Source organism: Watersipora subatra, chromosome 4 (assembly GCF_963576615.1).
Source record: "Watersipora subatra chromosome 4, tzWatSuba1.1, whole genome shotgun sequence".
Classification (NCBI taxonomy): Eukaryota; Metazoa; Bryozoa; class Gymnolaemata; order Cheilostomatida; family Watersiporidae; genus Watersipora; species Watersipora subatra.
In genome coordinates this window covers 21,214,904-21,230,685 of record NC_088711.1, presented here as the reverse complement: position 1 = coordinate 21,230,685, position 15,782 = coordinate 21,214,904, and the positions used below count along the sequence as shown (strand labels likewise).

The 15,782-nt window shown below is 35.7% G+C and overlaps 1 protein-coding gene across 4 annotated transcripts in view; it reads left to right on the top strand.

Moving 5' to 3' along the window:
* LOC137392718 (uncharacterized) overlaps window positions 1–15,782 on the top strand; it is a 329,168-nt gene that overhangs the window by 11,777 nt on the left and 301,609 nt on the right. Inside the window, exons 1-6 of one of the 4 annotated variants that reach the window (XM_068079032.1) lie at window positions 1,858–1,972; window positions 2,428–2,731; window positions 4,022–4,046; window positions 6,176–6,313; window positions 7,377–7,462; window positions 11,717–12,196. In XM_068079032.1, the coding sequence (XP_067935133.1) occupies window positions 2,495–2,731; window positions 4,022–4,046; window positions 6,176–6,313; window positions 7,377–7,462; window positions 11,717–11,830 (600 nt within the window). In that variant the 5' untranslated portion in view covers window positions 1,858–1,972; window positions 2,428–2,494 and the 3' untranslated portion in view covers window positions 11,831–12,196. Of the gene's footprint in view, window positions 1–1,857; window positions 1,973–2,006; window positions 2,732–4,021; window positions 4,047–6,175; window positions 6,314–7,376; window positions 7,463–11,716; window positions 12,197–15,782 lie in introns of those variants that run through there. The other 3 variants (XM_068079033.1, XR_010978233.1, XM_068079031.1) reach the window with 3 other exon arrangements.

The window sequence follows — 15,782 nt, the reverse complement described above, 5'->3', positions numbered from 1 at the left end:
TGTTTGGCCAACTCAAACTGTACCCATTAATTACTTCCAATACAGTTTCCTGTTTTACAGTCTTGATACTTCGAAACACGTGTACATATATACAAACAGTTTAAATTTACGATGGTAGATGAACTTTGAAAGCAACACCAAAGAAATAATTACTAAATGTCTCACGCTAATATTAGTTTTTTGTTTAACGCGTTCTTAATACTTTTAAGAACAGGCGTATAAAAAACTTTTTGCAAGTTTTGGGTCAAAGGTGACGTCTAGCGAGCCAACCTTTACGCGCTGATTTTGTGCTAAATGCAGCGCGTCAAAGTTTTGCTCTGCCAAAAAATTGTTTGACCGCTAATGTCGACTAGTTTACCAGGTATTGGAAAATGTTCGTTCCATCGAAAGCAACAATCAAAACGCAGCTATCCGAGCAAACGATAGAAATATTTTTGTTTTATAAACGTTAATTTTTGTTTCTGCATGTAATATAAGTATGGTTCGTTTATGTCACTTGTTCATAAATATATATTTGTAGCATTCGGTAGATAACCATATAATTTTTAAATTTTCAAATTTATAACATATTATTTGAACCCGTATCTCCTCTTTTATTGCACATAAAAAGCTAGTTTTTGTGGCAAACTGTAGCAAACATATCAATGAGTGCAATAAGCTTTTATGCAACATTGGTAAATATAGATATAAAATAAAAATATGTCTTCAAATTTAGAATGACATAAAAATTGAAAGTGCCAACAAATTGCCTCTATAATATCTTCGCAGGTCAATTTCAAGCAATAGATATCAACTGGTAAAGATATTTCTCGGTTTCTAGATGCGTATTTTTTAAGAGATCTTTGACAAGTTAGAGGTAAGTTAGCAGATTTATTGCATCTAAAAGGTTGAAGGTTGACTATCAAAAGTCACATTACAGTTATTTGGTATCAAAACATTCACCATGTCTTACTCTGTTGTGTTGTAGGTGCAAAATATGTGAGAATATGATTACAAGCACTTGAAAGCTCAAAAACAAACATTTGATTGCAGCCACACGAGACCGCCATAGTTTGGATTTTCTTCCGAAACGGCTCAAATGGGACGTAGTTGTTACAAGATGGTTTCTGTTTACACTTTCATGCAACCTCATTCGTCGAAATATTCTCACAAATATACTTCACGCATTCAATAAAACCATGTCTATTGTTCTTACGCGTCTGTTTTATCGTCATTGTAATGCTGTCACTTTTAGCACTGATATCTTATAACTTACCGTAAAAATTCGTTTAATTTTTTAACCTTGGATCGAAGGAGTACATATTATTGTCTGATAATCATGACGAGCCTGATGGTCACCTGTGATAATCGAAAAGTGCTGCAGAAATTATTTGCAAAGTATTGGGTCACATGATCAGATTACGACTTGACGATTAGATCAAGCCAAAACAAAACTGTAAAGTAGCGAGCATCTATATTTGATGTGGGGGTCTTCAGTAAAACCCGAAGTGTTTGTCGTAAACTAGTGCTACGATAAGTTTTATATTGAGCTTTTTATTGGCCTTTCAATTCACGTGAGAACCTCACGTGACAAGACAATAACCAACTGTAATGATTACGTCGGAGAAATAAACTGATTCCATTCTATGGCGGCTTTTCGTTTTTTAGCTTTTAAAAGCTTGTAATCACATTTCCACATATTTTGCACCTACAACACAACAGAGTAAGACATGGTGAATCTTTTGATACCAAATAACTGTAATGTGAATTTTGTTGCAAGTCAACATTTAAATATCGCTCCACCGGAAAAAGAGCAAAATATAGGCAACATTCGCTTCGCCCGTAATAGAGCTAAATTTATCTTCTAAAAATTCTGATGAGCCATTTGAAAATACACATCCAGCCTCTATCTGAACGTCGCCTCCAATTGACCGCCACTATAGAGGAAGGCTTGGAAAATAGAGCTCCATGACGTTCGATTAGAGGTTTTACGGTATGCCATATTTTTAACGTTTATATGATGAAGCATTATTATTATGAGTATTTTTTAAGGCTTCGTATCATGGTGTATAAATCGCTTATATAATAACGGAAATTTTTCATATTAAATTCTATTCGACTTATCAGCAGCATGACCATAAACATTACTTGTGTATAAGTCAACCCCAAAATTTTATTAACACCTTAAAATCATCTTTAAAATTCTACTTGTATATGACTATATGCGGTGTTTTACAAATTTTGTGTGACTATTAATTTTCTCAATCCCGTGTTATATAATTCTAAATAAAGGATAACTAGATACAGAAATTATCAGACTAGTCAGGTAAAAATTGAAACATTTTAGAAAGAAACCTAATTTAGCAGTGTTATGTGAATAGATACCTGATTATTTTATTGTATCTTTGTAAAAGTGTTCTTCTTCGTAGATTGTGACTATTATTTTAGATTCAGGATGGACCATCTTGCAAAAGATTAGTTTGTCAAGGCAAGCAAAAGCTTCTTCCTTTTAAAGATGCTTTGCACTAGGGTTCTTTCAGTTCGCTGTCTGAAGCTACAACATTTCCGCACAGTGACAAATTCCGTTTTCCTGCATCAAGTTGGTCTTCAGCGATTGACAGCACTAGCAGCTGTCCAGAAACATGGTGCTCAAGTATTTTCTACCAGGGTTGGCAGCAATGCTGCTGATCAGCAAGATTCTGTCATGGTCAGAGTTTTTGAACAAGGCAGAACTCTGCCCCATCAACAATGGGTTAGTTTGAAATTTATTGGTATTACATGTATATAAGTCTACATAATGTCATTATTATATTTATATTCCTTGAAATGTTTCCATCTTATTCTACCCTGAAATTTGTAAGTTTAAAGGTTGACTTGCAACAAAATTCACATTACAGTTATTTGATATCAAAAGATTCACCATGTCTTACTCTGTTGTGTTGTAGGTGCAAAATATGTGGGAATGTGATTACAAGCTCTTAAAAGCTAAAAAACGAACAGTTAATCGCAGCCACACGAGACCACCGTAGTTTGGATTCTCTTTCCAAAACGGCTCAAATGTGATGTAGTTGTGGGAGATGGTTTCTGTTTACACTTTCATGCAACCTTATTCGTTGAAATACTTTCACAAATATACTTCACGCGTTCAATAAAACCATGTCTATTGTTCTTGCGCGTCGGATTTATCGTCATGGTAATGCTGTCACTTTTAGCAGTGATATCTTATAATTTGCCATAAAAATTCATTTAATTTTTTAACCTTAGCTCGAAGAAGTACATATCATTGTCTAATAATCAAGACGAGCCTGTTGGTCATCTGTGATCATTGAAAAGTGCTGCAAAAATTATTTGCGAAGTATTGGGGTCACATGATCAGATTACGACTTGACGATTAGATCAAGCCGAAACAAAACTGTAAAGTAGCGAGCATCTATATTTGATTCGGGGTCTTTGGTAAAACCCGAAGTGTTTGTCATGAACTAGTGCTACGATAAGTTTTACATTGAGCTTTTTATTGGCCTTTCAATTCACACGAGAACATCACGTGACAAGACAATAACCAAACTGTAATGACAATGTCAGAGAAATAAACGGATTCCAATCTACAGCTTTTCGTTTTTGAGCTTTTAAGAGCTTGTAATCACATTTCCACATATTTTGCCCTTACAACACAACAGAGTAAGACATGGTGAATCTTTTGATACCAAATAAACTGTAATGTGAATTTTGTTGCAAGTCAACCTTTAAGTAATTGTAGCTGGTCTGTTTAGAAATCTTGCATCATCTTCCATACTTGCAGAACTTGAAATGTCATACTGCTTTTTTATATTCATTTAAAAGACCAGGTCTAGCAGTAAAATATTCAAGCCTACAGCGGTTTAGGATCATGTGTGTGGCCAGTAACATTTTCTTTTTTATTTCATGAATTACAAAACAATTTGATAGTTTTATTTTATATCATTGAGCCAGATTGATCTATTATACCAGCCTGTGGACCTAAGTGTATGTTTGTTGACTAGCCCTTAGGCTTACTTGATTGTAGGTTATGAGAATGAACTTGCAGAATGGTGAGTGCGATAGCTTCAACTAATAGCAGCCAAACCTCTACATACCAACCTGATGTGTTTCGTTCATCTCGTCCCTTTTATATGTTAAAACCATCATATGTTACATCAAACATTTCCCTTGGATTACGCTATAATTGTTTTTAAATTTGCTCCACAGTTCTATAAGCTTACTATAGCTAGTCAAGAAATGCTGCACATGCTTATACACAGCATTCAAAGAACTGCACTTTAAAAATTAAAGATAAAAAGCTGAATTAACAAACTAATAATTAATTTAAAGAAGTTTTCATTGTCATTTATCTGAAAGATGGGGACCGTGTTGTATAAGCTGCGCTATCTCAGAGCATGGCCAACATGTCAATTTATCTAAAATGTTAAAATACAGTATATATATTTATTGAGTGTCCTAAATAGACTATATAAATTAAGGACGAAAGAAATAGAGGATTGAAGGTGTAGCCTTGGTAATGCAGAAAATAGGCAGTGCTAAGGTAGAAGTGGTGATAGAGAGCTGTCTAATTTATTCTCTAACTTAGAATTCATGAAATGTATATTATTATAGCTGACATATTTAACTTTTACTGTTGAGATTTTTTGTGTTGTCTGTTGATTTTTAACATCACTATCTTCATTTTCACTTACAAAAGCTGTGATGTTTCAATAAACTTTGTGCAGTGAAAATTGTTTTAGGCGTAAGGTCAACTATCTGCTCAAATTTCACATGGTACATGTATGATGGAATATTTGTATGTTGAGGCATACATAAGTAGAGATTTGTCTGTCATTCAAGTAAACCACTGGCACTGAAGCCGTTCTTCTCGCCCTTTGTCAAGGTCAATTCCTTTATCCATGCTGTTCAAGTACTTTAAAAATCGAATGAACACGAAACTACAGCGGTTCATAAATCTTTCTCTGTGTAATTATGCATGATAGACGAGGGTGAAAAATATCTGTTGTTGATCTCACCAAAAGTTATAAAGTTCATCCCATCAAATCAGTGTACGCTTTTTGTTAATTCGGTCAGCTATAGCACTAAAATATTTGATCTGTCTTGAGTTTATTTTTAAAATATTTTTAGACTCTAGCTTTAGCCACATTCTTTGCTGCACTCTTTCAAATGCTCATGAATTTTAATATTATCCTATTTGTGCTTTACTAGTCTCCTGTGAGAATCCTTCGATTTGTTAAGATTTGTTGTCGATTCAAGTCTATCTTTTTAGTGACCATAGCATTGTCTTGTTACATAGTCATGCTGCATCCCCAATCACCAAGGCTGTCGGCTAAAGTGCTATACAGTCATACCTTGACATATATGAGGGCCCAACATTCGAGATAAGAGCAGAGTTTCAAACAAGCTTCCCTAAGATATGAATAATCTTTGAGACAAGAGCCGGATCTCCATGGCCACTATATGGTCAAGTAGGCATCAGGCCGCTTTCAAAAACTGCATCAATAGGTCTTGTTCCTCGACTCAGTTTGGAAAAGGTTTTTTTAAAAATGGCTGAAAGTTATAGCGAACGTGAGTCAAAGACCATCAAACCGTAAACAGATAATAAAAAATTAAGACGATTAAACTAAAGTAATCTTTGTAAAATATTTAAGCAGCTTCAGGTGTGTGTTTAGTAAGCTGAATTCAAGTAACTAAGTTAAATTCAAAGTTTCTGTTACATAACATCACAAAAGTTGTGAACCGAATGTGTTGCTGTCAAGTCTCTCACCATCGTTAGCTACTGCATTTGTCTCAAAGGTAGAAACTCAGTAGTGTATGTAATAATGCTACATTTTATAGCAGATTTTAACAACTAAATAGGTATTTGTTACTTTATTAAGGTAGGTACTGAATTAGAACAATTAAAAACACCTTTTCTACCGTAACATCCTGTTTTAAGCAGTTTTTTCATAATATGGTAATGGATTAATTTGTAGTTAATTATTTTATGTAGGAAATACTGCCCTGAGACACTAGTAAATCGACATAGGAGCTCAGTCCCAGACCGCATTAAGCTCGCATGTCGAGGTATGACTGTATTGAGAAGTCTGGTTGCCCTTGTAGTACTCAACGTATTTGTTTTATAGAAATACTGTAATTCCTTCCTGTACGGAAGCTAAAACATCTATTTTGCTATCAGGATATCTATCCTGGTGCAGGAACTCATACCTCTGCCTGAGTGTGGCCATAGCCGTCTCAGTAGCTCCCTTGTTTCTCACAAGTGTTGGCTCAAGTAACTTAGCGGAAGTCGGAGATGAACTTTCATACGTTTTCAATGGTGGGTGCTGCTTTTTCGTTTCTATTTAGGTTCTAGTCTTGTGGTCAGTATGTCAGCATCAATGTTTAAGTTATTTCAATATACTCGACATACCAGTACGTGTGAATATTTTGTATGGTTACTACACTGAGCATACTAGTGGTGTGTCTCGTGTAAATAGATCAGATTTGTATGATTAACAGAGATCTAATTCTTTGCTATAAGACACAACAAATGAAGAGACTAGTTCATTTCTTAACTAATTCTATTTAGTCATTGTGAATGGTCAGTAAAAACAGCAATTATTATAGATAAACACACTTGATAACTTTATTGTAAAAGATTGTTGACACAAGAAGAATACTAATCTGCCTTTATTGGGAATATTAAACAATTAACAATAACTTTACATTCTATAATCTGACCTATAAAAATTATGAGTTTCCGTTCTGCAAATGTTACTGTGAATTGTAGCTCGTCACAACTCTGTTTTTGTGTATACCAATAGCCTTCTCCAGTCATACAATGCTATATCTTCATATACCCGCTCACATGGCATTATAAAGCTGTTAACAAAACCTACTTTCGCTGTATGAATACTCTTCAAACAATATACAGTATATTAGTATATATGATCATATTCTAGTGTCACGTCACAAAATCACAGCGCAGAAGTATATAATGATGCACTATATAATTGCCCCTGCAGAACAATTATAATTATTTCATTCAGCGTTTCGTCAATCCTCAAATTACATGTATGATCAGTTCAGCATACGACTTCTTCGACATACATGTAGATGTAAAATTTGAGCAGTCGTTATGTTGCTAGTGATGAATCGCGATAGGACGTTATTTTAAAGCTCAACCAGCATATCGATATCTACATAAATTTGCAGATATAATAAACTTGTTGATTTAAGTAGAATACTGTACACTCTTACCAATGGAATGCTCTAGTGGTTAGAATTGTTATAAAAACCATCGCAGCAAACCATCGTGAGATGATTGTGGTAGGGTCAAAGAGTTCTTTGGTTGCTCATCAATGCACTATAGTATACAATTACCTATATTGTCTTCACAGGACTTGGAGCATTGAGTATATGTAATATGGTCTTCGGTTCCTGTGAGTTTCTCTATCAACTCTTCAAGACCAGGTCACTGACTCAGGTATTGGTTGGTAATTGCCGTGTGCAGTTTTGATTGATTCATGTTGTGAGTCACTCAGCCATTCATGTTCTGAGTGGCTTTATTGCAGTACTGAGTGACTCATGTTGAGTCATGTCTTCATGAGTTATGTCACTTCATTCAGGTCTATAGCCCATTTTGCACATTAGAAGGGAGAAAATTTGATTTGTTACAAAGCTGTTTTAATAGCTGTCTAGTTTTAATTTTGTAGTCAAACAAAATGACTTCTTTCAGTAGGATTCTAATTATGTTTTATGTAATTAATTCATTATGTAATTCTTTTAACTCATTCGCACTCGACTAATTTTCAGGCGATTAGCCCCAAATACCGCTCATTTTTCAGAAAGTTGCCATAATTCAAATTAATACTGCAAGAGACAGACTTGAGATAATATACTCATTTTAGTTTCACAAGAGCCAGCCAAGTCTCCTCTTTCAAATGATATTACATTTATATGGACAACTCATATCTCTTTCATGTAGATCTGCCTCTCAAAGAAGGTAGTTTCAAGAAATTTCTGATTTTGAAAAACTTGTTATTTGCTGAAACAAAGTTAGACTTGCACCATAAAAATTGCAAAATATACAAAGTTTGACTTAAGTTACTTATTTATTACATACAATACACAGTTATGAATATTATTTATACAAATACAGTTAGTCATGAACATGAAAATCATAAAACTCTAATTTCGAACTTTTCCTCACGAGTATCATCCTTCAAACCAAAACATAGCTATTCTACATGCCAATATAACTCAAACTCATAAATATGTTTCAAATAATAAAAATACGTTCAATAAATCTGTTCTTGACTTTTTCAGATTTCATATACAGTTCTAAGAATCAATATGATCCTATCCAAAGTGAATAATAACTTTAGGCTGACTATGACTGACTGCCTAAAGAGTGCATTTTTATTCAAGCATACGATTCAAATTGGCAAAATTAAAAAATAATAAAAACTTTGAAACGCTATCAATAGTGTTTTAATTTAATTTATGCAATTTTTCAATGTCTTATTACTTCTGAATTTGCATATTTCTGGAGTAGAAAAAATTGATCGTGAACGATAAAAGTCACCGCGATGATTTCCGGTTTAGGCAGATGTTGATATGGGTCTAGTATTTTGGTTATAACTTTTGTCAGAGATATAAATGAGGCATATTTGTAAATTTTTCTGATTGGTCAGAAATTTTTCTTCTTAACTATTCAAAATTGACTTATAATTTAAAAATAACGATACAAGGAGTAGGTAAAGTTCAGATATGAGATAACTCGCGTTGTGTTCCTAGCAACATTATAAATACACGAGTTAACTCGCGTCGGGTCTGAATGGGTTAGTGCGTAGTATTGGTACACAGATACAGTGCACCCTCCAGATATGATTACCCTGATAAACAATTTTTTCACCTCGCTAACTGGAACATGATTTTTTCACCTCACCGTGTGAATCTTATTTTACCATACGAATTTAACAAAACTTTTGCTCGAGTTCAAATTTGGCAGTCTGTATGCTTATTATGTTTGTCAAACTAACAAAGACACCAAAATTCTGTTCGCCAAAAATATTTTTACAACGCCTGAAAGAAACAATGGCCGATTTCTCTCAGTTCAGCAATTCTCATGTGCAAAACGTTAATTATTTCCTTTTAAAACCGGGTCGCAAAGTTTAAGTTGCAATCCCTTCTAACAGAAGGTCAGTGGTCAGACAACTTCCCTTAACTTACTAGCAAAAGTCCACTTCATTATAAAAACAGGATCGTTCAAGTTTTTTGCCGAATTAGGTTGAAAGAGGTTTTAAACAGGTCCGCTGAAAGTTATAATGACGGCAAAGACAGAGACAGATAAATGATAAATTTTAATGATAAAAATTTGAAATTCAGTTAAGTAGTTAGAAATACATACTAAACTTAGCTTTAAAGGTTTCTTTGCAACAAAATTCACATTACAGTTATTTGGTATTAAAAGGTTCACCATGTCTTACTCTGCTGTCTTGTAGGTGCAAAATATGTAGAAATGTGATTACAAGCTCTTAAAAGCTCCAAAACGAACAGCTAATCGCAGCCATCACGAAGACGCCGTTTGGAATCAATTTATTTCGATGACGTACTCAAACAATGTGGTTATTGTTTTGACACGTGATGTCATCTTGTGAAATGGAAGGCCAGTAAAAGGCTCAATATAAAGCTTCTTGCAGCACTAGTTTATGACAAACACTTCGGGTTCTACCGTAAAGCCTGTATTAAATATAGATGCTCGCTACTTTACAGTTTTGTTTCAGCTTGGTCTAATCATCAAATCGTAATCTGATCATGTGACCCATGTTTCCTGCCAAATGGTGAGAACAATTTCTGCAGCATTTTGCGACTATCACAGGTGACCAACAGGCTCCTCATGTTTATCAAAGAATTATATGCACTTCTTCGAGCTAAGGTTAAAAAATTAAACAAACTTTTACGGTAGGTTTTGAGGTATCAGTGCTCAAAGTGACAGCATTACAATGATGATAAAAAAGACGCGTAAGGACAATAGACATGGTTTTATTGAATGTGTGAAGTATATTTGTGAAAATATTTCGATGAATTAGTAGGTTGCATGAAATAGTAAACAAGAGCCATCATGCTCAACTACATCCCATTTGAGCCGCTTTGGAAAGGGATTCTAATCTACTGCGTTTTCGTGATGGCTGCGATTAACTGTTGATTTTTGAGCTTTTAAGAGCTTGTAATCACATTTCCACATATTTTGCACTTACAACACAGCAGAGTAAGACATGGTGACCCTTTTGATGCCAAATAGCTGTAATGTGAACCTTGTTGCAAGTCAGCCGTCAAGTGTGTGTTTAGTTAGCTAAACTTATTTGAGGTTAATCCAAAGTTTATGCTATATGTACGCCTGTTTTGAAGGTAAGAACTCCCTACGGTATGTAATGCACATGGTGCATTATAATGTTACATTTTATTGCAGATCATAACCACTAAATACAATAGAGTTGCTATAGGTAACTATAGTTATTAAGGTTAACAACTATTTTGTTACTAATTTTTAATATTTAGGGCACTTGTATAAAATTTTGACTACTTTTACCAGGAAATGTTTGCATTATATAATTACTATGGTTACTATACTCCTACATGCGATTTTTTCACCATACGGTGTCAATCCTGGAACTGATCAAAATCGTATCCTGAGGGTGCACTGTATATTGCTTATCGACGTATCTGGGCAAAACAATTCGCATCGGGTTTCGTATTTAGTATGCTTTGATTTTAGTTAATCCTTATCTTGAAGTTGAATTCATTCAGTCTAGCTGACCTCATCAATAAAAACTTGTTTCGATTCGAATATTTTTGAGATTAGAAAAAGGTGAATATTACAATTAGCTGTAAACATGCATGTTTTATTGTTAGCAGTTGGGGGTGATGACTGCGACAAAGCCTTTAAATTTTGTAAAAAAATTTACATGATTTGGAATAATCTCCAATCGTTTGGCACACTCGCACCTGTCACGAGTCAATGACAAATATAAGTTATTCTTATTGATACGTAGGTTACCATCGATCAAGCAGGCTAAATCAAGTTGATTCAATTGCCAGTTTACTATTACTAGACTCTCTCCCTTTTTTAATATCGGATGTTCGGGGAGAATCTTTTCAAGATATACGTTATACCGGTTTAAAAATATTAGCTCATGCTGTTGATACATTGTAAGAGCTTTGATTTCACCGAATACTCTTAGGTACACTGTATGTGCTGCTTAGAAATCTCATGTCATACTTGTCCATCATTGTGAACTACATATTATCGCCACTGCAGAAAGTCAGCAAAGTGTTTCGCTGCTCAAGTTTTAAGTTTTATTAAACTCTCATAAATATAATAAAAATTAGAATCGAAAAAGATCTCTCGTAGCTGCTTTGGTCATGGGGAAGCTGCTGGATTTTAGCCAGACTAAGTGATGACAATGCAAAGTTAGCAGCATTTTAATGTACCATCATGGAGATAGCAAACCAAGAGGCGAATAAAAATTTAGTTGTAACAATCACAAAATATAATACAAGTTATTACTGCTTGAAGTTCCTTGAAATGATTTCTCTGTTATCTTTTAGATTAGTTTGGATGGAAAAACATGGTAATAGTGATGTTTGGTTGCTCCTCAATAAACTAGTTACCGTTAACGGTAAACTTTTCTCATGAAACCTTTGTGTCTACGTCTATGTTCATTATTTATTACAGATATCGATGCTGGCGGCTGCCATCTATTCTATATTTGTTATACTTCATGCTATCCTTTTCTGCGATGTTTCTCGCTCATTCATACAATGTTACTCGAATGATGATGCTGACTGAATGAGAAGATACAATCATGCGTTTAACCTTTATTGGTGCTCCTCAGGTCCTTGTCTGCCAACTTGTCAGCACTCCCTTTCTCATTTCTACCGGACGTTGTGTAATACCGCAACAATTGGTAGCTGAGCTATGCTTTTTTACTCACCTGTTTTCTGGCAGCTCGAGCAACACAACTATTTGTCTGTCCTAGCGTTGTCTATTTAGATGGAACTATATCATGAGATATAAATAGTTTTATTAATCACTGTATAATAAATCTGTTACTTATTTGAGTTGTCCTATTTCTGTTTGCTGCCTGACAGTGCATGGTGTTTAACTTGTTACTGTAATTCGTAAACAACCGGTTGATCCTCAATATATATATCATTTCAGTACATTCAGCTGCGAGTTACCAGGCTTGTACTGTCAAAGCATAGTTCACTGGTATATTCTCAAAATGTCTGTAGAAATATGTTGTGACAGCTGGAGAGTTAGCATAGCATTGATAGGGACACTTGGTAGATGGTAAGTTATCAAGTACATGAGATAAACAAGTAAATTTAATGTGCATAAAAATAGAAATTATTGCCGACTTTTTCTTTATCACTGATGTAATTGTTCCCTAGGCCATGTGTACGCATATCACAGATCCGTGCATTGCAAGACTGTCAACAACATAGCAATGGTTTTAACGATGCATCATAAATGCAGAGTGTACTCCATTTCTTCTGGTTTCATTGAAGAGATCTAGCTCCGGCGGTCAATCGCTCCTAAAGGTGAAAAAGTTTGATAATAATCCGCTGAGATAGCATGTTTGATATGTTTGGTTACATGCCGCCTATCCAATGCACCTAATTGAGTAGTGGCCTATGTAGATAGATCATTGGCCCAAAGTGTTACTGTTCACCAAACCACCATAAAATTGTACAAAAAACATCCTAGAAACAATTACTAGTATTCGTATTGTGATTTCTGGAAAGCTTGCTGTGTGTAACAAACAAGAAGCAGTAGCAAGTGAACAGAAATGTCCGCCATCTCGTCTGAGAGCCTCCTTTAAAACACTCAAATAATTTTCTTTTTGTCAAATGCTTAGTTTTTTTCGCAATGAGCAATTATGCTGCTTGATTGGCTAAACCTACTTATGTTTTCAAACCTTCAGTTCTACAACTAAGATTTTACAAATCTAATCAAAAAACTTGTTTATAGGCAACCTAGTTTTCCAGTTCTCAGCTGCACTTCTTGTGATGTCATCTAGCCAGAATAATTTTTGGTTTTTTAGAAACAACTCACTTGAATGTGTCAATATTATTTTTATGTTCGATTATTCATCCATGAATCTGAGAATAGATTAAGGTAGCAATGCCATAGACGTCAAATGCCACAAACCTTAAATGCCACAGGTGTTAAAGTCCAAAGATGTTAAATGCCACAGACGTCAAACACCACATACAACAATTGCCACATACGTTAAATGCCACAGACGTTAAATGCCACAGATGTCAAACACCACATACGACAAATGCCACATACGTTAAATGCTCGGAATGTTAAATGCCACAGATGTTAAATGTCACAGACGTCAAATGCCACAAACATCAAATGCCACCAAAATGTTTTTTACTGTAATTTTGTTTGTTAGATCCTTGCAAGCTAACTCCTAAAATTCGTGTCTTCAGCATCAAACTATTCGGTTCTTAGAAAGAAGCTGACCTCTTTCTTTGACTGATGTTACTAACAATGCCTTTCATATGCAGAATTAAATGAAATGTTCTGGAATCATTTGCATGCACGTTTTTATTCTAATTTATTTAATAAGGCCAAATTTCTCTGCAAACATGGCTATCTTTGAACACCGCCGCCATAAAATCTTATTATACTGGCTACCCAATCACAGAAATCTTTGTTTCTTTGCAGTTGTCGGACGACCAGCAAAGTATTTTGAACATTTTAGCAAATAGATAATTCAATGTAAGACACTACTTCATACTTTTTAATAAAATAGTATTATCTTATATACTCATGAAAGGCAATGGTGTACTTACCAGAGGCGTTAACTGGGCTAGAGCCTTCCTTTTAGCTTTAGGAGCTTCTGCACGAGCCACCCTTACCACTGGCTCTTCTGGTATGTCTATCTCTTCAATATCATTATCTGACGCTTCCACAGGATTTGGAGGTTGTTTGCTTGAGGTCTCTGGTGCTTGAGTTTGTATAGGTGTTGGCTCATGAACTTGTATGGGAGGTGGCGACACTTGATGTTTTTTATCAATTGGGCTATACGGTGGTGGACTAGGAGTCGTAGGTTTACGGGCTAAGGTTTGGTCTCTTGATATTGGTCGCCCTTGGGTAGGCAAATTTGTTGCTACCAAAAGTGCAGCAGGTTTAGCAATTTCCCTAGACCGCAGGCTACGAGGTCGACTGGTTTCTCGAATTATAGTTTCTTTTATTACAACTGGTGTCTTTCTAGTACTTGGCCTTGGCGTTACTATGGTTACTTGCGGGCTCGAAAGTAACTCTTTGCGTACAATTTGGGATGTAGCTGGTTGTAACGGTTCCTCGATAAATGTGGGCGTCAGTGATTTACTCGAATGCGCAACAACTGCAGGAGTAGGAGTATTTCTTAACTCAGGTGTAACTGAAAGCTGTGAAGAAGCCATTGGCTCTTCAACAGCTTTAGGTGTCTGTTTGTTGGGTGTTGGTGGCTGATGTTGCTGGAGGATGGGCATTAGGACAGGTGTAGGAGACGCAGGGATTGGTGAGGTTGCCATGTCTACTAGAATTGGGCGTTCTTCCTTTGACTGGAAGTCGATAGATTGAACAGTTCTAGCAGGGCTTATATTGTTCTGTTCTTTAGAGTTTGGAAGTTTTCCTGTCCATGATATTCCTGCAATCGCGATGCCTCCTGCCGTTCGTAAGGCTTCGCCTACGGTGTACTCTTTTATCTGGTTATGCTGACTTGCCACCTTTGACGATTCCCGGGCAGCACGGCTCACTTTATTCGGGTTATTTTGTGGTACCCATAAACTTGAGGCAATAGTAACACCACCAGCAATGCGTAATCCTTCCGCAACTGAATACTGTTTTGCTTTCTTTGTTTGTTTGTTCTCTGCTGAGATAGAGCTTTGTAAACTTTGGTATGGTTCGCTGTTGTTCTGTACAGTAGATATTTTTTTGAGTTTAATTGTGGGAGTCCAAGCAGCGGCTGCAATAGCTATCCCACCAGCTATTTCTAGAGCCATCGCTACAGTCTTTTTTTTCCCTCGTTTACTAGCTTTGGTTTTGGAACCTGTAGTCTCGAAACCATTCTCAGATTTAGTTCTCTCTGAAACTTTTGCAGGCTCCCAGGCTGTACCCGCGATAGCTACTCCTCCGAATGATTTTAGAGCATAAGCTAAATTATATTCATGTTTATTATTTGTCCGCTGCTGCTTGTCAGAACTAGTGCGTCCCAAAGATTGTTTGGGTGGTCGGTGCTGCCCGATTTTATTTTCTTTCCTCCTACGCTCTTTCTCCAAATCAATTTCTTCCTCGTCTAAAGAAGAATGGGTCGAGAGCTGACTCTCGCTGGTTACTCGTCTCAACTCGGCCATTTTGCGACAGCTCCCGTGGGCGCTGCCTGCTGACGATAAATGTCGTGCCTTCAAAAACTTTTCTCTTTCCCTCTATTGAGTTCATACCAAGCGAAATAACATTCAACTGAACTGCTGCAATAGCTTTATTGTGTTTTGTTGTAGCGTGTTTACATTTCTATTATTCTATTATTCATTTCAATTGAAAAGTTCAGATGCTATTGGTGAGATTTAAGTCAGCTAATACTAGTCATCACTCGCGCGACATGTAAATATTTGTAAGCTGATTACATAACGTGATTGGCTGTAACTACGGGCGGATCAATGACTCTGTATGGTGAAGTATTGAGTTACAGATAGAATAATAAGAATGGGTCAGCAGTTTACACCTGTTGCGTCATGCTGTC